This window comes from Heptranchias perlo, chromosome 22, assembly GCF_035084215.1.
Source record: "Heptranchias perlo isolate sHepPer1 chromosome 22, sHepPer1.hap1, whole genome shotgun sequence".
NCBI classification, from domain to species: Eukaryota; Metazoa; Chordata; class Chondrichthyes; order Hexanchiformes; family Hexanchidae; genus Heptranchias; species Heptranchias perlo.
The window spans coordinates 5,023,081-5,046,752 of NC_090346.1; the positions used below are offsets into that span (position 1 = coordinate 5,023,081).

A 23,672-nucleotide genomic window follows, 5' to 3' on the forward strand; every position below is an offset into this window, starting at 1 on the left:
CCCCCATCCCTTTAAATTTGATTTGTTTGCAATTTTCCTCCCCCACCACTAGTGTCTCCCTGGATCCGAATCCGCACCCAATGCTGTGACTAGTTTTACAAATGAGCTTACACCAGAGAACAGTACTTGTCTTTTCAGATGGGATTTCTTAACTATTTACAACTGACTTAGACCTTTGGATAATAAAGATCCTAAATTTAAAAATGATGTAACGAGTGATTTTGATGAGCCACTGTACCACAACATCCATGGTACACTTTTTAATGAAAACTTGTTCAGCATTACACATTGCCACATTCACTGAATTATGATACTGTTCCTCATTGTATCTCACTAGGTAGGGGCTTTTACTGTTGGCTGTGGCACAGCAATTCTTTAAAACGGCTATAAAAATCAGAATATTTCACAATGTAAAATTTTGGCTTTTTTGTTGCAAAGTTAGTAAATTTAGGCTATTATCTGCAACAGTTTAATTTCTGATATTTAAAAAAGTATGGTATATTTTTTAAGCTTGATTAAATGCTTTTCCATATAGAATAATTGAGAGTTTTATTTTGAATAGTGAAAAATAATTATTTACCATTTACAGAATTACATTATATATATCGCTGACTGGCACAATTTTAGCAGGTTTTGTACACAAATCAAATATACAATTTGTTTGTAAAAGAAAGCTGGAACAGAATCACACTGTTGCATTTTCTTGTTTTGAATTTCCCTTTGTGGCTATATTTTCCTTTCCCTTCTCTTCTCTTCAACAATTGTGCTTTTAAAAATGTAGTTTATTCACATAATTCCCAGGGTGAAAGTAGGGAATAAAATCCAGTCGCAGTGCACGATAGTCATTCTCTTAATCCAAGGCTGCAGTAAATGAGAATCTGAACCTTTGCTGCAACTTATTAGAAATGCTATTATTAAAGTAGGTTAACTGTCTAACCTGCAGCTAACACATGTTTTAATCATTTACAAAATCTGCAGTAATTAACATGAAATGTTTTCCAGTACTATTTGCTCTCAGCCTGGTGAGTGTGATCGACATATGGAACTGGCTTGCTCCCAAAATCGGTGCTGAGAAACTTCAAGTGGTCGTAGCTGATACTGAATGTTTCCAGCTTGGACACTTCCTGACTGCTGTCCAGCATCAGAAAGCATGCAGATCCTTGTTATTTCCTATGGAGCTGCTCACCTGTGGGTATTGTCACTGATACATTTCTTCCTGCATGTCTCAGTGGGGATGGGAAATAAAAACAGTGCCATTGATTTTCAGGTGACCGCTACCATCGGGCAGGAGGCAGTGGTGAGCTGCTCGTGATGAACAACTCACCAGTCAGAGAAGGCTGAACTTCTGGCAGCTCTTAAGCAGAGCCTAGCAGGTAGGTAAATTAGGGGGGAGGGGAATAGTTGGGCGCTGCAGAGGTTGACTTTTGTGGGGCCAGGAGCGAGCATCAATACTCATCCTGACCATTAAAAACTAACCTTTTTTTGAGTGGCCTGCAGCAGTCCCTGTAGCATACTTCAAAATTGCACCGGGGTCCTACTGGCATGATAGGATGCTGATATACATGGGCAAATCAGGCTGCTGCCTGCTTCTGGAAGGCAGCTGGGCCACCCCTTTTCAAGGCCCCCACCAAACTGGCAGTAGCCAGAGTAGCGGTAGGAACAGGGCAGTAAGCACTGCGCCACAATTCTCATCATGTTAGCGGCCTGTTGCTGTCTGGCAAAGTCAAAAATCAGCCCTAGTGTCTTTCCAGAAAAATGTGTTCAACTTACTTCAATGGGACAATATTTTAGAAGTGTTTCCCCATATCCTTAACTTGTAACTTATTTCAGCCAATTGGAGGTTTTAAGGGGCCAGTTGAACCTGAAGGGGTAAGCCATTATTATTCCCATACATTTATCCTGTTCTGCACCACTGACTGCTACTGGTTACTTGAGCCATTGTGAGGCGTACTTCCACTTCAGACTGCAAGTTGAACATCTATTTGTAAATTGTAAGCCTGTGTCTTAAGCACATGAAGATTTCAACACAAACAATTCACCAAATAAGTGTTCTTTTTAAAGTAAAAGGTACCACACTGGATCTTAATATCCATCATGTGTTTTCAGTACATTCTAGTAGACAATCAGATCAGACTTTGACATTTTAGATTTCTCTACCATTTAATATTCAGAGCATTGTTCATTTTCTCCACAGCATGGTACTGTGTGTGCAGCATTTTCAAAGTTTTGTTGCAATCAGCACCCCTAAGCCACTGTTCATAGAGCTCCTTAATGCACTCGTTTGCTTCAGGTGCCTGGGTCGTCACAGTTGTGTAAAGTTTCTCAACTTGCTCCAGTAAATCCTTACTGGACTCAGCTCCCTCTGCTCGTATTTGGCCACCACCATTGAGACAACCTGTAGGCAGCAGGGGATTTGATTAATTAGTAATTGGTTTTCAGGAGAAGTTAATGCATTAAAAAAGCTCTGAATTATATTTCAAAGAAGCAGGGTGACAACCTTGGGCATTTTGCTTTAACCTTTAAATTGGTATGCAGGTAATTGCACTCAACTTTGAATGTCAATCCTTGTACAGTTGTAACATGTCTGTCTACTGGGTCAATTAATACCATGTACCTTCAACTGAAAATGGCATTGCTGATTGGAATCTGCTGCCAGTGTTAATTTATGCAGAGATTAATAAAATTAGTTAGTAATCTATCTATAGTTAATATTAAAAATCTTACATTTGTGCACATCCCCTGTCAACTTTTCCATTATAAATTCCAATGTCCATATTTATAATGGAAACTACTATATGAACTTGTCGTGCTGTAAATACACTTCTGCCAATGGAAATGATGTAGTGTCTCACTGGCAGGAGGGTGTAATTACAGTGTGGCAAGTTTACATGATTGGCTTCTGTTATAAATGTGGACATAGGATTTTTTTTTAAAAAAGGAAATATAAAAAAAAAACAGAATGTAGTTTAAAATGGTCACTGAGTTATGTCTGTGCACCCTGTCTAATCTTACTTCACCTAAAAACCTTTGGTCTCCACTCCCCACGTGCAATGCCATAACAGATCAACTATTAAAAATCTTATTTTCTGCACACATTTCATCAACTTTTTCCCATATAAATTCCTCTGTCCACATTTGTAATAGAAACTGTCCGTTGTAAGCTTGTCACTGTAATTACACCCTCCCCACCCAGTGAAGGCATTGCAGCACCACCAATGGCAAGAGTAATTACAGCATAACATGGACAGACTGTAAGGGGTCTATTTTAGGATGGCCGAGCGGGTGCATTGGGGGCGGGGGCCTCGTAAAATCCAGGAATCGCAGAGCCCGGCTCCAACCCGTCCACTTCCGGGTTCCCCAGTGATGCGTTCGGGTGCACGCAGCTCCCGCATGCAGGACTCCCACCAGCAATTAAAGCCGGCGGGATGATAATTTAAATACTTACCTAGTTGAGGCACTTGACAGACCTCATTGACAGGAGATTTTGGCAGGGTGCAATTTTGAAGGATCCTCAGCGTGTTTCCCGTGCTGTGGGAAACACTCCCTGTTGAAGCAGACGTGTTTCAGCCAGCAGCCAGTGGGAGATGCAAAGGATTTTTTTGACAGTTGGGGGGGGCGGGGCGGGGGGGAATACCTTTCATTACAGCAGGGCACTCTGTCACTTCAGACAAAGTTTTGGCTGCTATGCCTTTGTCGTTCCACTCAAAATTATAAAGTTATACCCTAAACTCTGCTGTGCAAACACATTTACCTACTTTGCGGTCCCTTCAAACTCACACCGTCAGGATGGGGGGTGTTCCGTAGCTGCATTCATCACTTCATCCGAGGACAAGCAACATCACCAACCTCACCATGCACACTGTCCACCTCCGCCATGTGGAGCTCCACAGCACAGTGCTGCGCCACAGGCACCTGCACAAAATAGTCGTGCAACTACACTTACACCAACAGTAGGGTGACACTGGGTGGCATCAAGTGTGGGTGTTCATGGAGAACCTCATGAAAGGGACTTATTGCACAAGCCAGTCAAGAATGGCCAAGACGTGGCAGTAGTGGTGACAATATAATATTTAATGTGAGTTGAACCAAAATATAAATTAAAAAACTGACAAACCGTCAAACACCCTTGTGCATCCCCTTTGTGCTCCCGAAACCTTTGCCTTACGCTTCCTACTACTCATACATGATGCATCCCCTGTGGCTGCAGCAGAGGCAGTGGCAGGTTGGGTGAGGCTGACCATGAAAGAGATGCATCAGAGGGTGAGTATGAGACAGAGCCATGAGATTGTATGAGGATTGGGTTGAGTGGTAGTGGTGGGATGAGTACTGGGGAGGTGAGGAAGTGCAGGTAAGTTGAGGATGAGGTTTGAGTGGGTGTGAGGAGTGATGTGCTAGAGTAGTGTTGGCAGTGCAGGAGGTGTGGGGTGGGGGCGGTGATGTGGAAGACAGAGTGTAGGGGAATGAGTAAGTGTACTCACTTTGGCTGACCTAGTTAGGCCATTGAAGCTCTTCCTGCATTGGATCCAGGTGCGGGAGATGTTGCTGCTGCTGCTGCTGACCTCCTCTGCCACCTTGAGCCAGGCCTTCTTGGTGGCAGAGGCAGGCCACTTCCTCCCGTCCACCGGGTAGAAGATCTCTCTCCTCCTCCTCACCCCATCCAGTAGGACCTGGAGTGAGGATCATTAAACCTGGGAGCAGCCTTTCCCCTGCGCTGCTCCATGCTGTAATTTTGGCTGTTTGCTGCAGGAGCAGCATTGGAGGACTGCCCCTTTAAATAGGACTCCTCCAGCTGACAGCCTGTGATGCGGGTGCGCAGTCCGCCCGCTGCGCCAAGGTAAGTGGGGAACCCACCGATTTTACTGGGCGGGTTACCCACGCGCCCAGTCGACCCCCTGCTACCAACCCGCTGCCCTGGTAATATCGGGCCTAAGACTTTAACGGAGGACTGAATTACATCCAATTAGTCCCCACTTTCTAACCCCGTGCCACCTGAAAAGTACACTTGGTCCTGTGTGCAATGCCATGGGAAAATCGACCAGAGGTTTGTAAAAACAAGAAAGAAAATCAAAAACATTAGAGCACAAGAAAATGTACTGAATAAATCCTGGAGAGGTGCAAAACATCAGCCTGAATTGTACATTTTGTTTCAAGATAAAATTCCTGAGGACTTGAAATACAGACAGTTCATTTCTTCCACCACACAAGCGAAGCAGCAAGTATTTCTCAGTCCTACTCCTTAGTTTGCAGCTCATCCCACAAAAAAGTTTCTATAAAGTCTTACCTGAAGGACATGCCATCACTTCCACATAATGATATGTCAACCTTCCACGCTTCAGTTTCTGCACTAGGTTTTGAATATTTCGGAATCCGTAGGCTAATGCGAAGCGAAGTAGAACATTCCCGTCCTGTTCCAGTGTCACCTCCTGGAAATCTTTATTCCTACAGAAAGGAAAGATTAGCACTAGAAGAACTATTGTCCAGTAACTCTTTTTAAAAATAAGAATGCCAAGGTGGTGATTAAACCTTTTATTTTAAATAAAAATACTCTGCCACTCCAAAACTCGTAGAGTTTCAAGGTGATCTGAAGGGAAGGAAGATTAGGTTTACTGTAAAATTACCAGGCATCATGTGAAAGGTGCAGGAAATGTGGGTTGCAGTGTTAAATGTGCTTAAATATATGTTTTTCTCAACAATTATAGGTCAGGTAGGTAGGGTACTTTTGAATGTAATATAGTTTCTTTGCAATGCAAAGTCCCCTCCATTCTTTTATTTTCCCTGCTCACACTTTAGTTGTCACTGTTAGCCGACAATCTTTGCTTACAGTAACATCCACAACCAGTTAACGAACTGTAGCTGAAGAGATTCTTGAGAACTTTTTGCCCAGGTTATTAGATTGGCTAGCAGTGAGTTCAAAGAACAGACACATTCAAGTAAGCTACAAGTCAAAGCTAATAAAATCCTGCTCATCTTAAGCAGCCACAGCAAGTAAAGTTTTAAAAAGATTATTCAGGATGTTTCTATAAGATATTTAAGTTACCCTTGTAACCATATTTTCAGTGGGTTCTTGGACAAGGGCAACTAACAGAGAACAGCACGGAACAGGTACAATACAGATCAGCATGGTAAAATTCATAACTATCGGAATCCTTTAGCTCAGTGCTGCTGTCATTGTGATCTCGTGTCGTCACCCATACAAATATGAAACATCAACACATGGTGTGGTGTGTATGAAACTGAAACTTAGGTAAGCAGGAGCTAAGCTCAAGGGACATTTTAGAAGAGAAGAGGTTTTTTGTACTGGACATTTGAAGCCCCTCATATTAGGTAAAGGTAATTTCCTTTGAGGTTCTGTTGAAATCTATCATTTATTTTATTTTCCAAAACCTGTAGCATAGTAACTCATCAGCAGAACACTGGCCCCAGACTAGACCGCCATAATCAAACTAAAGCAGAATGAGTAAATCATAACAGCAATTGTTCTTTTCTTTGTAAATAATGGTTCTGGTAATAACTTGATCAATTTGGTAATGTGATCACTGAAAGGCAGTCCGTTTAATTCTACTCAGTGCTTTTCACAGTTAACCGTCACAAAATTATTAAATGATATTTGCCCTTTATAGAAGCGCAGGTACTGGGTTAGGGGCAGCAACTGCTCCCCAATCTTCAAGTCTTCCTTTTGCCTGACCCTGGGTGGCTCGGCCCAATTATCAGCTGGATACTTGACTGTCAGGCGCATCACAGCTGAGCCCAATCCTGCCCTCATCCATTGTTCACGTATGTGCACTTGTGGCAGAAGTCACTGAATAGCAGTCAGGAACAAGAACCCTGACCAACTCTCCCCCTGCTAGCAGAGAGGCACTAAGGCAATTGTAGCAGCCCTACCCCATGTCCTGGCTGAGATAACTTAACTCAGTATAAACTGATGAATGAACCAGGGAACTATCTGTCTGTATGGCTCATCTACTCAATGCTCAATGAATATTATTCAATCAGGAGAATCAAATAGTCATATTTTAATCAGAAACACAATATTACTTCTAACTTAGAGCGCAGAAACAGGCCATTTGGCCCAACTGGTCTATGCCGGTATTTATAGAATGGTTACAGCATGGAAGGAGGCCATTTGGCCCATCAAGCCCATGCAGGCTCTCTGCAAGAGCAATCCAGTTAGTACCACTCACCCGCCTTTTCCTCGTAGCCCTGCAAATTTTTTCCCTTCATGTACATATCCAATTCCCTTTTCAAAGCCCCCACAATTGAATCTGCCACCACCCGCTCAGGCAGTGCATTCCAGATCATAAACAATCGCTGCGCAAATAAGCTTTTCCTCATGTCGCTCTTGGTTCTTTTGCCAATCACCTTAAATCTGTGTCCTCTGGTTCTTGACCTTTCCGCCAATGGGAACAGTTTCTACCTAATCTGTCTAGATCCCTCATGATTTGAACACCTCCATCAAATCTCCTCTCAACCTTCCCTGCTCTAAGAAAAACAACCCAAGCTTCTCCAGTCTATCCACTTAACTGAAGTTTCTCATCGCTGGAACCATTTTAGTAAATATCTTCTGCACCCGCTCTAAGGCCTTCACATCCTTCCTAAAGTGCAGTGCCCAGAATTGGACACAATATTCCAGTTGTGGTCGAACCAGTGTTTTATAAAAATTCATCATAACTTCCCTGCTTTTGTACTCTGCCTCTATTTATAAAGCCCAGGATCCCCTATGCTTTTTTAACTGCGTTCTCAACCTGACCTGCCACCTTCAACGATTTGTGCACATATATCCCAAGAGTCTCTGGTCCTGCACCCCCTTTAGTTTATATTGCCTCTCCTCGTTCTTCCTACCAAAATATATCACTTTGTACTTCTCTGCGTTAAATTCCATCTGTCAGGTTTCCGCCTATTCCACCAGCCTGTCTGTGGCTCTTGAAGTCTATCACTATCCTCCTCACTGTTTACTACACTTCCAAGTTTTGTGTCATTTGCAAATTTGGAAATTGTGCCCTGTACACCCAAGTCCAAGTCATTAATATATATCAAGAAAAGCAGTGGTCCTAGTGCCGAACCCTGGGGAACACCACTGTACACCGCCCTCCAGTCTGAAAAACAACCGTTCACCACTACTCTCTGTTTCCTGTCACTTAGCCAATTTCGTATCCATGCTGCCACTGCCCCTTTTATTCCATGGGCTTCAATCTTGCTGACAAGCCTTTTATGCGGCACTTTATCAAACGCCTTTTGGAAGTCGTCACATCAACCCTCTCTGCTACCTCATTGAAAAACTCTATCAAGTTAGTTAAACATGATTTGCCTTTAACAAATTCTTGCTGGCTTTCCTTAATTAATCCGCATTTATCCAACTGACTGTTAATTTTGTCCCACATTATTGTTTCTAAAAGTTTCCCCACCACCGAGGTTAAACTTTTGTTGTGTTTATCCTTGCAACCTTTTTTGAACAAGGGTGCAACACTTGCAACTCGCCAGTCCCCCGGCACCACCCCCGCACCCACTGATGACCGGAAGACTACGACCAGTACCCCCGCAATCTCCAGCCCTACTTCCCCCAGCAACCCAGGATGCATCCCATCCGGACCTGGCGACCTATCCACTTCCAGCACAGCCACCCCTTCCAGCACCTCCTCCTTATCAACCCTTAGCCCATCCAGCATTTCAACCACCTCCTCCTTCACTGTGACCCTGGCAGCATCCTCCTCCCCGGCAAAGACAGATGCAAAGCACCCATCCAGTACCCCAGCCACGCCATCCGCCTCCATTCGTAGGTCTCCCCCTTGGTCCCAAATCCACCCACCCCTTCTCTTAGTACCCGTCTACTATTTCTATGCCCACAGAAGACTTCTGGATCTCCCTCCATGCTAGCTGCCAGTCCACCCCCACACCCTCTCTCCGCATGAGCCTCTGCCTACCCCTCTTCATCTAACCCTATCAGCATACCCTTCTATTCTTTCTCCCTAATGTGTTTATTTAGCTTCCCCTTAAATGCATCTATGCTAATCGCCTCAACTACTCCTTGTGGTAGCAAATTCCACATTCTAACCACTGGGTAAAGAAGTTTCTCCTGAATTCCTTATTGGATTTATTAGTGACTGTCTTATACTTATGACCATTAGTTTTGGACTCCTCCATAAGTGAAAACATTTTCTGTACATCTAATGAGACTAGTATGGGCACATCACAAATGCAAAAATCACATACAAGAAATTAATTTTAGTACTTAGAGGTGCAACCACCAACCTGAGTGTTTTATAGATAATCTCATGTACTTCAATTCCAAAGAGCTCCTTAGCAGCATGCTTGAAAATGTGTTCCAGATATCCTCCGGAACCCCCGCCAGAATGACCAATAACTTCTGCTTCTGCCCCACTATTGAACCTAAAAGACAAGTTGTATTGACATGAATTCCCAAATTTCTTGATGTTGAGTCAAACACAAAAAGGTACAAAATTATTATTAGTTTGAACAAATAGGTCACAATGTGGAGAAAGTTTCCATCAGCCATGGAGATCTTAATATACTATCTCAAAGAGCATCTTCAGCAAAGCCATTTTAAAAAAATTTTTCCCTTCCCCAGAAATTATTAAAAAGGAGAGTTTCTGAAAATGATTTTATATTTCTGTTCTTTGAGATAAATCTTCACGTTCATCAAGGTGATGGGAAAGTTCAGGGAAAGCATGGCTTAGGTACATTAAAGTACCCTTAATACCGCACCAAAATCGATCCTAAACACCAAGATAAGGAATGCAGGACCTACTGGATCTGTGTGACACTATTTCGTATATCTTTCATTCAAATGGCACCTGATGAACTGCCAAATTAGGACTGAGTACAGAACAAAACAAAATAGTTTACAAAAAAAAGTAACTCATTATGGTATTGAATTGAATTTTATTTAAGCATTTAAATGTTCATGTTCTAAAGTCACAACAAACCAACAGGGTTTCAGGAGAAAAGAGGAGAAGACTCGTAAAGAATAAAAAATCAGATTTGCTTTTTTTTTTAGGCCCTCAATCCCATAGATCATTCATTAGCTGAAGGAATGGACAGGCAGCCAACTTCTGGGATGCTGACAGTGTCACTCTTGAACCAGTTGTTATAAAGTGCAAAACAGCAGCTTAGTGATAGATGAAAGTCTCTAAGAGTCCTTAATAAATGAATAACTTCAATTCTAGTTTACGCTGGTCCGAAACACAAAGTCATAGTCCAGCACCAAATTGGCATTCTCATTCATGCCAGTTTTAACAGCACCATCCGCAATTCCTGGCACAACATTGTTGAATGGACATCAACTGCACTGCCTGTATTAGACATACATTGAGTACACTAGCTTCCTTTGAAACTTGAAGCAGCACTGCTCACACATAGACAGCAATGTGCGGAATGTCATGTTGCAGGGGAAACTGCATAATCTAGCAACATGCAGCAAAATTACTTACTGGCACATCATCTGTCAACTCAAGAAGTCCGACTGGCACTACCAAGTATAATCATCAGAACTGATGCATTGTCACAAGCAATGATTTCTTTAGCATTATGCTGACTCTGTATGTTAACCAAAGCAGGTACAATGAAAATCCATCACAAGATAAACTGTATCACAATAGCAATACTCAAGTCATTCTCCTTGTCCAAGTAGTGATAACTTAATTATGGTTTTCTTTGCCGATTTACTTTGTCACTTTGACCCTGTAACTTTTACAGAAATCGACTTTAAATGATGGACATTCCTGTCATAATTTCTGCACTTTGTGCGTCGCCTCAGATGAGTAGCCGCGCAGGGATTAATGGTCACTTTCTCCTTTTAAATCTTGGGTGGGTCTTATTCCTGCGGTCACAGTTAAGAGTGGCAGTGAACTGCAGGCGGCACTGATTTTCTACCATTAAGGTAATGTGAAAGTGTCACAAAGTCAAGCATATCAAGAGGATATGGAATCCACAAGGGAGGCTGGTGGGGCAAACAAAAAGGTGGCATTGGTGCAGTATAACATGCTCTTCCAAGGTTAGTGTTAGCATCTAACTTTCAGTGTCATTATGGGTGGTCACTCATACAGGCAACACATTAACTTGACCACAGGGCAGGAGGGTTGGTGTATAAGATGGGTGCAAATAGTAGCAAAATATTCCATTTCTTAGCACTGAAATCCCTTACTTGATGTGCACAAAAATTCAAGTCCATCCATCCATAAAGTAGCAGGCATAGTTGTAAACAGATTTCTAATTGAACTTGGGAAACAGTTATATAATCAGTATGTGGATACTAAAATTACTCAAATATAACCAAACAGTCTGTAAAAGCCTCAAACATCTACTATGTAAACACAGTTAAAGTGCATCATTAGTCTAATGAAGCTTCTCTAGAATCGGAAGGAAGAGCTATATAAACCATCAGGACATACATACATAAGGTTCTGGTACTTAATTTGATATATTTAAGCTAGGCACCAACAAGTTTTTGAGGATACAAATGATAAGGTCAAATGATAGATCTATATAAATTGCAGCAGTTAGATGTATTTGGCCAAGAATCTTTAGGGACCCACATAACATATTAAGAGTCTGTAGCTGTAATTTGCTGCTAGTGACTGAAGTTGTGTGTTAAAATCACTACTGTATGCTTTGTACAGGAGATAAGTTGTGACGGAAGTGCAGTTTTTCATTTTAAATACCAGTCCTCAAATCATGTGACCATCTTGAGCCCTCTATGGACTTAATTAGATGGATAATTCGTAGGTAACAAGACATTTTAAATCACTGTACGATCAGATCCTGCTTTTTTTTAAAATTTGAATGTGGCAGTAGGTGCATTCATTCTGGATGCTTAAATTCAGCCTTCATTGTAATGGTATTTCAATGGTAATTGTAAATTGTTAGGGTCATATCCTGAACATTGGAAAAACCTGAAATTTAATACAAAGTTAATTCCTGCAAGGGTCTGAACTCCACCCAGGTAGCTGAAGTGTTATGAATCATCTTGAGTATCAATTACAAACACACATAGGCATTACTCAAAAAGCAAACAAAAAGCCTGTAGACATTTTTTAAGATTATTATTACTGCCTGAGGACTCAATTACCTTCTGTAGAGGCTATCTTTTCAGGTCTATTTTTATCTGTATCTGGCTTGTTTACAGGAAGCCGGTAATGCTAATAGCTAAATGTGGCTCCCATCACGTAGCTGTGCGGAAATTATTCTCATCAATAAAAGAACGTGACAGGTCTGATAAAAGCAGAGTTTGGCATTTAGGCTCTGTTATCCCAGCCAAGTTCAGCAACTTTTGCTTACCTTCCTACAAACTAATTAAGATAGCAGCAGTATTGCACGAAGTGGAAATTGGACTTTTGACTCAGTCTATGCCAAAAAAACCTACCCCTTAAAATATACGGAATTCCTTGGTTAGATCTCGAGTAATCTCTACTGATTTTAATCAACTGAATCAGCCGTTACAGGATTCTTCCCAGCAACAAGGAGATTTAAAGCTTTAAATTGCTATGAACAAAATAGACCAGCAAAGTTGTAATTCCTTGTAAAAACTGACCAAACACTTGGAAAATAACATAGTGGTACATGAATATACTGCAGCATGATGGAGCAAAATGGGCACAGGCGCACATGATTCAGCAAAGTGAGCTCCCAATCCTAGCAACCATCAAATTAGGGAGTCTAGTGAACCTGGGCTTCTTTTGAGATTTTTCAGTGCTCAGTAACAGACCAACACTGACAAAACAACAACTTGTTGTGCCATTAACTTGGTAAAACGTCTCAAGGCACTTCACAGGAATGCAATCCGACAACAACTGACACTGAGTCGAAGCAGCAGATATTAGGGCAGGTGCCTGAAAGCTTGGTCAAAGAGATAGGTTTTAACGGAGCACCTTAAAAGGAGGAAAGAGGTGGAAAGGCGGGAAGAGGTGGAAAGGCGGAGAAATTTAGGGAGGGAATTCAAAAGCTTAGGGCCTAGGCAGCTGAAGGCACGACCACCAATGGTGAGGGAAGGGAATGGGGATGCACAAGAGGCCAGAGTTGAAAGAATGCAGAATTTTCGGAGGATTCTTCCAACGAGCCGGCAAAGGCACAGTGGGCCGAATGGCCTCCTTCTGTGCTGTATCATTCTATTATTGTAAGGTTGGAGGGGGTTGCAGAGATAGGGAGGAGCAAGGCCATGAAGGGATTTGAACACAAGGAGAGAACTTTAAAATCAAGGAGCTGGTGGAGCAGAAGCCAACGTAGGTATGCGAGCACAGGTGTGATGGGTGAATGGGATTTAGTATTAGACTTGGGGTGCGGGCAGCAGAGTTTTGGACAGCTCAAGTTTATGGCGGGAGGATGTTGGGAGGCCGGCCAGGAGAGCACTGGAATAACCGAGTCTGGAGGTAACAAAAGCATGGATGAGGGTTTCAGCAGCAGGTGGGCTGAGGATTCAGGCGGAGACAGGTGATATTATGGAGGTGGAAGTTGGTGGTCTTTGTGATATGGGGGCGGGGAATATTGGGTTGGGAGCTCAGCTTAGGGTCAAATAGGACTCTGATGTTGCGAACAGTTTGGTTCAGCCTGAAACAGTGGCCAGGGAGGGGGATGTAATCGGTGGCTAGGGAACGGAGTTTGTGGTCAGGGCCGAAGACAATGGCTTTAGCAGAAATTTTGACTCATTCAGGACTAGATGTCGGACAAGCAGTTTAACAACAGAGGCACTGGAAGGGTCAATAGAGGTGGTGGTGAGGTAGAACTGTGTGTCATTGGCATACACGTGGAACCTAGCATAATGTCTTCAGATGATGTCATCGAGGGGCAGCACGTAGGTGAGAAATAGGAGGGAGCCAAGGATAGATCCCTGGGAGGTTCTATAGGTAATGGTGCGGAGCGGGAAGTGAAGTTATTGCAGGAGATTGTCTAGCTACAACTGGAGTAGAACCAGGCGAGGGCAGTGGAACTCAATTAGACAATTGAGGAGAGGCGTTGGAGGAGGATGATGTGGTTAACCATGTCAAAGGCTGCAGACAGGTCAAAAAAGGATGGTGCACAGTCACAGAGGATGTCAACTGTTACTGATTAAGGCTGTTTCAGTGGTGTGATAGGGGCAAAACCTGATTGGAGAGGTTCAAACATGGAGTTGCGAGAAAGACAGGCACGGGTTTGGGAGGCAACAACATGGTCAAGAACTTTGGAGAGGAAAACGAGGGTGGAGATGGGGCAGTAGTGTGCAAGGACAGAGGGGTCATGGACAAGGTGAACTCAGAGGGCATGAGGAAAGATAGGTGAGAAACTAGGGAAAGATGAGAGTTCAGGACTAGGGCAGGGATGAGCCTTGGGGGATGTTTGGCTTGGTGAACAAGGGGAAGGGAGCGATGCCGCAGAGGCAGCTGAACGGATAGTCTCAATCTTACTAACAAAGTAGTCCATGAGCTCCTAGCACTTGTTGGAGGCTGCAGGCAGTGGGGGAGAGGGGTTTGACATGGTTGGTAGTGCAGAAAAGAAGCTGGGAGTTATCTTTGCATTCCACAGTAGTGATCCTGGAGTAGTGAGCAGTTTTGGCAGAGGAAACCAGGGCCAAATAGTGTTTGATGTGGCCCAGCCAGATCTGGCAAAGAATGGCTAAACCAGATGTGCGCCACATGCTTTCAAATCTGTGTCCCTTGGACTTGAAGCCTGGAAGGAGTCCATCAGCCCTCTCAGTTGCAAGATGGTGCTAATAATGAGAGGACCTAAAGTGGAACAGAAAACTATTCTCCCTATCCATATTTACTTTTCTTCTCTCCAGTGCCATCAATTTGAAATATTTTTAAACTTTGTGTTTTGCTCATATCCTTGAAGCACAGCAATCTATTTGGAGGAATGGCATGACTTTAATGACCCCTCTTTAACTGGTCATGACTAGGCTGCTGAAAATTTCACTACGAATCAAATAAGAATGTTTTTTTTTAGAAATTCCAGGTGAACTGAATTGTACACCCTTATTTGTAGCAGAACTTCACATTAATACTTTCAGGCAAATACCATTGATCCAGTACTATGCCAAATTGCGCAGAGGTGAGAAACATTTGCCGATGCTGTAATAACATTGGAGGACAAATTTATGCTAACAATTTGCCAATTTTTAAAAGGTTATTTTAAAATATAAAATTGGGTCATCTCCAAAATTAAATCTCCAATCTTGCAAGTTCCACCAGGACTTTGAGGGCAAATTCTATTTCCCCCCTTCGTTTCTCCAAGCCATGTGCCAATTGAGGCCCAGAGGGTGGATCAGCAGATGATGTACTCCCAGAAATCTGCTAAAAGTGCTGTAAACCAGATGCTAGAAAGTGTGAGGAGAACAGCACGGGGGCAATTCTCATGGAATTTCCTCCCTGCATTTGGGAAAGTCCCTGGTCCTCGATCAGTGTCTCACTATTATAACACAACTCAGCACAGGACTACAGGAATCCATGGCGCCTTGTGATGGTGCTTCAATGTACTGTGCCATCATACTGTTCTTTCAATGAGACAGTTGTAAAGTATTGAGGGCTATCCAGATTATAGAATCATAGAAGGTTAAAGCACAGAAGGCGGCCATTCGGCCCATCGAGTCCGCGCTGGCTCTATGCATGAGAAATCCAGCTAGTCCCACTGCTCCGCCCTATCCCTGTAGTCCTGCACATTTTTTCGTTTCAAGTACTTATCCAGTTCTCTTTTGAAGCCATGATTGAATCTGCCTCCACCACTCCCTTGGTAGTGCATTTCAAATCATACGTAAGGAGTCTTACAACACCAGGTTATAGTCCAACAGCTTTATTTGAAATCACAAGCTTTCGGAGGCTTCCTCCTTCGTCAGGTGAATCATAAACACTGGCTCATGTCACCTTTGGTTCATTTACCAATCACCTTAAATCTGTGTGCTCTGGTTCTTGACCCTTCCACCAATGGGGACAGTTTCTCTCTATCTACTCTGTCTAGACCCTTCATGATTTTGAATACCTCTATCGAATCTCCTCTCAACCTTCTCTGTTCCAAGGAAAACAATCCCAGCTTCTCCAGTCTATCCACATAATTAAAGTCCCTCATCCCTGGAATCATTCTAGTACATCTCTTCTGCACCCTCTCTAAGGCCTTCACATCTTTCCTAAAGTGCGGTGCCAAAAACTGGACACAATCACTTGTGGCTGAACCAGTGTTTTATAAAGGTTCATCACGACTTCCTTTCTTTTGTACTCTATGCCTCTATTTATGAGGCCCGGGACCTCTAATGCTTTTTTAGCCGCTTTCTCAACCTGCCCTGTCACCTTCAATGATTTATGCACATATACCCACAGATCCCTCTGTTCCTGTACCCCTTTTAGAATTGTGCCCTCTAGTTTATATTGCCTCTCCTCATTTTCCCTACCAAAATGCATCACCTCGCATTTTTCCGTGTTAAACTTCATCTGCCTCATGTCTGCCCATGCCACCAGCCTGTCTATATCCTCTTGAAGTCTATCACTATCGACCTCACTGTTTACTACCCTTCCAAGTTTTGTGTCATCAGCAAATTTTGAAATTGTGCCCTTGCACTCCCAAGTCCAAGTCATTAATATATATCATGAAAAGAAGTGGTCCCAGCACCGACCCCTGGGGAACACTACTGTACACCTCCATCCGGTCTGAAAAACAACCGCTCACCACTACTCTGTTTCCTGTCATTTAGCCAATTCTGTATCCATGTTGCTATTGCCCACTTTATTCCATGGGTCGCAATCTTAATAGCAAGCCTACCATGTGGCACTTTATCAAACACTTTTTGAAAATCCATATACACCACATCAACTGCATTGCCTTCATCTACCCTTTCTGTTACCTCATCAAAAAACTCTATCAAGTTGGTTAAACACGATTTGCCTTTAACAAATCCGTGCTGGCTTTCCCTAATCAATCCACCCTCGTCCAAGTGACTTAATTCTGTCCCGGATTATTGTTTCCAAAAGTTTCCCCACCACTGAGGTTAAACTGACTGGCCTATAGTTGCTGGGTTTATCTTTACACCCATTTTTGAACAAGGGTGTAACATTTGCAGTTCTCCAGTCCTCTGATACCACTCCCGTATCTAAGGATGTTTGGAAGATTATGGCCAGTACCATCGCAATTTCCACCCTTACTTCCCTTGGCGTCCTAGGGTGTATCCCATCTGGACCAGGTGACTTATCTACTTTAAGTACAGCCAGCCTTTCTAGTACCTCTTCTTTCTCAATTTTTAGCCCATCCAGTATCTTAACTGTATCTTCCTTTACTGAGAAGAAAATAGGTTCCTTAATTGTAAAAATAAAAACAGTAACTTTTGGAAGAATGAGTTCTGCATAAACTACATTTAAAGTTAAAATTCTATAATAGCTGTTTTCGTTCTCAATACTGTTCTTGAAAAATTACTGAATGCATTCTCAAATGAGAGTATTCATTAGAGTGATCTAGAATTAATTCAAAGGGTTGTATAATTTAGCTATTGTACTGTATTTTTAAAGCACACGCCCTTTGCTTTAGTATCTAACTCACCATCTGGGCTCTTCACTCTAATACTGGCAATGCAGGAGTCACACTCCATTAATTTCAGGAAGCCCTCAGTTTCCTCCCCTGGGTACTATAAACAGTCCCAATGATGCAGCTGTGAAAAACTTTCATGCTGATAACACAGTAATGGACCTACTTGATCTAAAATTGTAACTTTTAAATGTAATTTATACAGAACTTATTCTTCCAAAGGTTGTTGCTTTGCTCCTTTTAATTTTACAATTAAACAATCTATTTCCTGGACAGTCCTGAATCCCTCCACCCTGTCTTCAAAGCAGTTGGTTTGTCAGGTAACATAGCAGCTCAAGTCCATCACTGAGTCAGTGCTCGCTCGGAAATGGAGTCAGCCCACAAGTGGGTGGAAACTCATTAGGTGCAGCCTGCTGAATCTTCCATCAGTATAACAGCAGGTCCAGCCGAGCAACAGGAGTTCTACTCCAATTAACATTTTTAAAAATTGTATTTTTATCTTTCAACATTTTGATGGAATTGTGAAATCTTCCTATAGTTAAATTATTCAATTCATGATCCTTAATCGAATATATATTTATGGCTGTGCATAAAGTTAATCTGAAATACCACCTACTGCAGAAGTGCACTGATGTTTGTATTCCACTTATGAAATTATTATTGCCTTAGAATAATTAGATTATTCCACATGTGAAGATAGTAACCATGAAATAAGTAATAGTACTCCGAAGTTGAATAACAATCAGAAAGTAACATTTGACAAGGATTACATTGCTGAATTCAGATTAAACAAGTTCAAGCCACTCTCTTGAGCTGCACCTGCCTGTCCTGAGTGCTCACTCATCCCTAGTATCGTGCACAATCTCCTTTCTGACTATATGAACTTTTAAAGCAGTTTTCAGCTTAGCATTCCTCCATACACGCCACTTCCAACAAAAAAAATATTTATATTTTCAGACACTGCACCCACAGCCTGGAGTTTCCCCGACAAGATATGAGCTGGAAAAGCGTATCGGTGGCATCTTGTCTGTCACACATCATTAACTCCAGGAAGCTGGAAACAGCCCCTCTACAGATAGTAAAATCTCTAGGCAATCTAACTACAGAAGCCCAAGATTAATTTGTTTTTGTACTGCAAACACCAAAACGCAGTGGTTTTTTTTAAACTTCAAAAAGTCAGATAGACTTAGATTAGAACAGGACAGGACACATCTGTTATATGTTAAAAATGCTGAGTGGGTCGCAACATTCCATTTCAAAATGCATTGAAAACTCTTGTGTCAAGCTCGATCTATGGCAAAGTCCATCATAAAAGTGTCAAAATTTACTTGCATTACCTATTACAGCTGTAGGTGTTGCTGTAATAGGGATTTCTAATGTAATTAAGTATTCTACTTGTGCTCTTCTTTTGATCTCCCCTCATATAGCTGCTATCTCAGTGAGAATATGCACCGTAAAAACTTGCTTTCAATCCGCAGTTGCAGGTTCTAGCCACCAGGTGACAATGTGAAGCAAATTTCTACAATAACTCCAGCACTATGCTGTTTTCATGTTTTCCTTGGAGGCAAGTTGATGTTTTAACTTTTGCTTTCTCCCTTTAATTTTATTTTTCTTTCCTCTAAATGACAGCCTGCCTCACTCTCCTTTCAGCATCTCTGCTGGAACTTGATTCGCCTCTCTCCTCTTCTCTTCTCTCCCCACCCCCACTTTCATTGTTTTAAACAAGTAATGAGGCTCCCATTCAGGATCCTATTCTGGCTCTTTTCAGAATTGCTGTGGCTCCTGCTTCAATATAATTTAAATATATTCTAAGTTTACAATTACCGGTTTCAGTGCTTGGGCTGTCCCATTCCCCCTCCTCCCACACTGTAACCTGCTCCGCTGACTAAGTCTCCCATGATACCTAGAGCCACCATCCACCCTACACCTGATTTGCAGCCTCCCCCATTACCTAGAATTCCCATCGCCATCCTGCACTGGGCACCCAAGCCACATGGACCGCACTCCCCTGCGGCACTGAGAATTCAACCGCTGGTGAACACAAGAGATCACTTGTGAATTAATGGAGGATCACAGGCTGGCAAAATGAGTGACAGATCACTCCCCCGCCCCCTCCCCTCCGACCTGCAAAGATATCACTAGAGGATGGTGAGGGATCACAGAATAGCAAAAAAAGAATTGAAGTTAAAGGTTAAAAATCACAAAGGACTTGGAGTGCCAAATCTCTGTTTATAATTTGTTTTGTGAAGCGCTGCACAAAAGTCTCAGCAACACTAGCTTTCCACCAATTAATTTATTATTCAGTATTAATGCTACTCGTATTTTTAATAAAGCAAGTGATTTATTTAAAAACACTTCGGTGGTTTTTTTGTGGGGAACACTTTTCTCTTTATAGATGGCATTCACGTCTCCCTCGCCTCCTCTTTCTGTCCTCCCCCCACCCCATCTTCCTCTCCTTCCCATCTCCCCATGCCCTCTTTCCCTCCTCTTCCGCTGGTCATCTAGCTCTCCTCTGTCCGGACTTATCATACTGGTTCCAACAATGCATCCAGTTCCCCTGGGCTCCAGTTCCTTTCCTGTGCCATCCAGCGGCATTCCCCTGGGCTCCAGTTCCTTTCCTGTGCCATCCAGTGGCATTCCCCTTGGCTCCAGTTCCTTTCCTGTGTCATCCAGCGGCATTCCCCTGGGCTCCAGTTCCTTTCCTGTGCCATCCAGTGGCATTCCCCTGGGCTCCAGTTCCTTTCCTGTGTCATCCAGCGGCATTCCCCTTGGCTCCAGTTCCTTTCCTGTGTCATCCAGCGGCATTCCCCTGGGCTCCAGTTCCTTTCCTGTGCCATCCTGTGGCATTCCCCTGGGCTCCAGTTCCTTTCCTGTGTCATCCAGCGGCATTCCCCTTGGCTCCAGTTCCTTTCCTGTGTCATCCAGCGGCATTCCCCTGGGCTCCAGTTCCTTTCCTGTGCCATCCTGTGGCATTCCCCTGGGCTCCAGTTCCTTTCCTGTGCCATCCAGTGGCATTTCTGCAGCTTCCAAGCCTGCTCTCCCTTCCCCCTCCCTCCAGGTTTCTAATCCTGCTCTGCTCACCTTCACAGCCTTAATCCTGCCAAATCATCTTCTCCTGACCTCTAACTTGCTGTACCTTCTCCCTTACCCACCTCTACTTACCCCTCGGCCTCTATCTTCTTCTAGCCTCGTCTGGCCTCCAGTGTCATAGTCCTTCATCAGCCCTGCTTCAATTATCCCCCACCCTCCATTCCACTGACTCTGTGCATTGCCACAGCAGACTGACTCGTCCACCCAGCAATTTAGGTTTACAGTTTTGTTTTCACCTTTAAATTAGGAAAAGGCAGTGTGTTGATACACTAATGTATGCTACTGTTTCGTGGTAAGAACGGAGTTGAAACCCTTAATCCAAATACCCCCTCCCTTGGCAGAGTGTTCTTGATGTGGGTTATGCAGACAAGACACGTAACCTCATGGGGAGGGGGACAGTACTAGGGACTAGTTCAAGACAGACATTGTGGAGATCAGGTCAGTATAGATCACACTGCTTACATGCACCCTCAGCAGATGGATGCCAAAGCAAAATTAAATGGAAAAGAAACATAACTTCAAACTTTGGGGAGTGGAAATCTTTTTTTTAAATTAAACTTTTTTTTTTAAAGTGAGTCATTGATCACAACCTGATCTATAAAGAGACTAAAGTGCTTCTTATAAAGAAACTCCTCGACTTACATTGTATCCAGTGGCATGGGGTCCACGTTTGTCAAAGAAAGTCCTTCCTGTTCCAACATCTTCAACACTTCGCCTTCAAAACAGAGATTCCATCATTAGCATATCACTGAGCAAATAGCAGTCTGTAAACTGACGATTGGTCTCATTCACATGCAGGAAACCAAGTTCAAACTTAAATTAGATCAATATGAGGAATAACTAAGATTCCTTCCAGTGAACGGTGTCTTTATGATGCTTTCCGCAGTGCAAACTTGTTCGTAAGTCGCATCGCTGTCATAACATGGCAACTACCTCCACAAGTGACATCAGCCAGATAACTCACAAGCAAGAGAAAGATGGCCTCATGAAGGTACTCATGACACCACAACACGTAGAACACTTAAAAGTTTCAAGGAAAATGAGTTGAAGCTGCTATGCAATGCCATTTTGTCATTGTTAAATGTTAAAGCCATACCAGTGTAATATACTTTTTACTTCCACTGATTTCTCCATGGAAATTGAGATAAAATTCCACCACTAGGAATCTATGGAAAATAACAAACACCCGTAGAATTTAATATCAGAATGATTTACTGAAAGTTCACAAAGAAGGGGTGTGACCTGTGTGCAAGTCTGACTTTCAGTCTGGATTTTGCACTTTTTGACAGATTGATGGCTAAAGGCTGCTCAGTCAGCTGATTTAGAGAAATCTTTTGGTTCGACCCTACAGAAGAGTATTACAGAGAGAGCACAAGACTGAGAAAAAAGGGAGCAAAAAAGATACTGAAGGCAGGCAGAGAATGACAGAAGCATCACAGGCAGCACTGCTTCAAGTTTTCCTCACCTGAAGTAATTACACAGTCCACATCTCTCGTGTGGTATTCATTGCTGAAGAAATCTTCCCTCGAAGCCTCTAATTTTTTATCGTAACAGGGCATCACTGTTATGTGGTATATTTGATCTGGTGTTACATTCTGAGGAGAAAATGGAATATATCACACTCTATTGTTTTGCTGCTGCCCTCCTGCTTATAAATTTCATATTAGCTTCAAATGAGACATTTTCAACATCCCACCCAACAAAGAAAAATCCCAGCTTTGAGGAAGTTCTGTATTTCGAAGGAATATAGAACAGGAGTAGGCCATTCAGCTCTTCGAGCCTGCTCTGCCATTCAATTAGACCATGGCTGATCTGTACCCCAACTCCATTACCCGCCTTTGCTCTATATCCCTTCATACCCTTACCTAACAAAAGTCTATCGATCTCAGTCTTGAAAATTTCAATTGACCCAGTATCCCCAGCCTGTTGGGGAAGAAAGTTCCAGATTTCTACTACCCTTTGTGTGAAAAATTGCTTCCTGATTTCACTCCTAAATGGCCTAGCTCTAATTTTAAGATGATGCCCTCTTGTTCTGGATTTCCCCACCAGAGGAAATAGTTTCTCTGTATCTACCCTATCAAATTCCTTTATTATTTTGAAGATTTTGATTAGATCACCCCATAACTTTCTAATTTCAAGGTAAGTTACCAATAAAAAGTGCTAACTTCAAAGCTCTATTTGCAGATTTGGGTCTTAGTACAAAAGGAGATTCCAGGTTATGTGCATCTCCATGTGATAAGCTTAATCAAATCTCAGTCATATGATCCCACTTCAGTCCTTCATAAAGTACACCACCTCCTGGGTAAGGCACAGCATTATGTGGCAGGCATTACACGATGCAGTCGTGCAAGACTTGTATGAGAACTAGTCACTAGCCCATAGAAACAGCACCCAAGGTGGCAATCATTTTTTTTAAAGCTCGTTAGCATGACTATTGTTGCTGGCAGATCTTTTGGATTGATGGAACTTTGCTGCACGCACTGTCCTTCAATCTCTGGGTCTGAATCCAGCCTTTACTGATTGGATGAAAGTCTCCTGTCTGCGTACTGTAATAGTGGTATACTAAATGTGTTTGGACAGTCTCAATCCAGTTCCTAGTGGTTGTGAGCTTGTGGCACAAATCTATCTGAACTCAGTAATAACTGGCAAACTCACTGGGATGGCTGGTGTAGGGAATGGGAAAAATGTCTCACTGGTACAGTCGGTGTGCTCTTCTGAGGCTGGGCTTGAGGCACATTGTGGCAAACTGGAGGGGCCTTTACTATGCATCCAACCCACACTACCATAACTTCCTCCTTCCTCAGGTGAACGATTTTCACATCGTTCACCTGAGGAAGGAGGAAGCCTCCGAAAGCTTGTGAATTTAAAATAAAATTGCTGGACTATAACTTGGTGTTGTAAAAGTGTTTACAATTACCATAACTTCAGCAGAAATCCCATTTGTGCGCGTGAATGGGATTTCAGCCCAAGCTAAGGCGGCGGAGTGGAAGAGCACAAGGAAATTCACCCACATCAAGCAGCACAAAAATTACTACGGTTTTGGTGGTGTTTGCTTTTTTTCAGCCTACCCTGGTCTCGCTCAGGAGAACCTGCAG

The 23,672-nt window shown here is 42.8% G+C and overlaps 1 protein-coding gene across 1 annotated transcript in view; it reads right to left on the reverse strand.

Annotated features, from left to right (window-relative positions):
• Positions 1-219: 219 nt before the first annotated feature.
• The window catches only part of narfl (nuclear prelamin A recognition factor-like), a 35,362-nt gene continuing 11,909 nt past the window's right edge, over positions 220-23,672 (reverse strand). The window contains exons 7-11 of the mRNA XM_068002850.1: positions 22,043-22,172; positions 21,220-21,292; positions 9,247-9,384; positions 5,282-5,439; positions 220-2,395 (exon numbers count right to left, since the gene is read on the reverse strand). Coding sequence (XP_067858951.1) covers positions 2,154-2,395; positions 5,282-5,439; positions 9,247-9,384; positions 21,220-21,292; positions 22,043-22,172 — 741 coding nt within the window. The 3' untranslated portion in view covers positions 220-2,153. The remainder of the gene's footprint in view (positions 2,396-5,281; positions 5,440-9,246; positions 9,385-21,219; positions 21,293-22,042; positions 22,173-23,672) is intronic.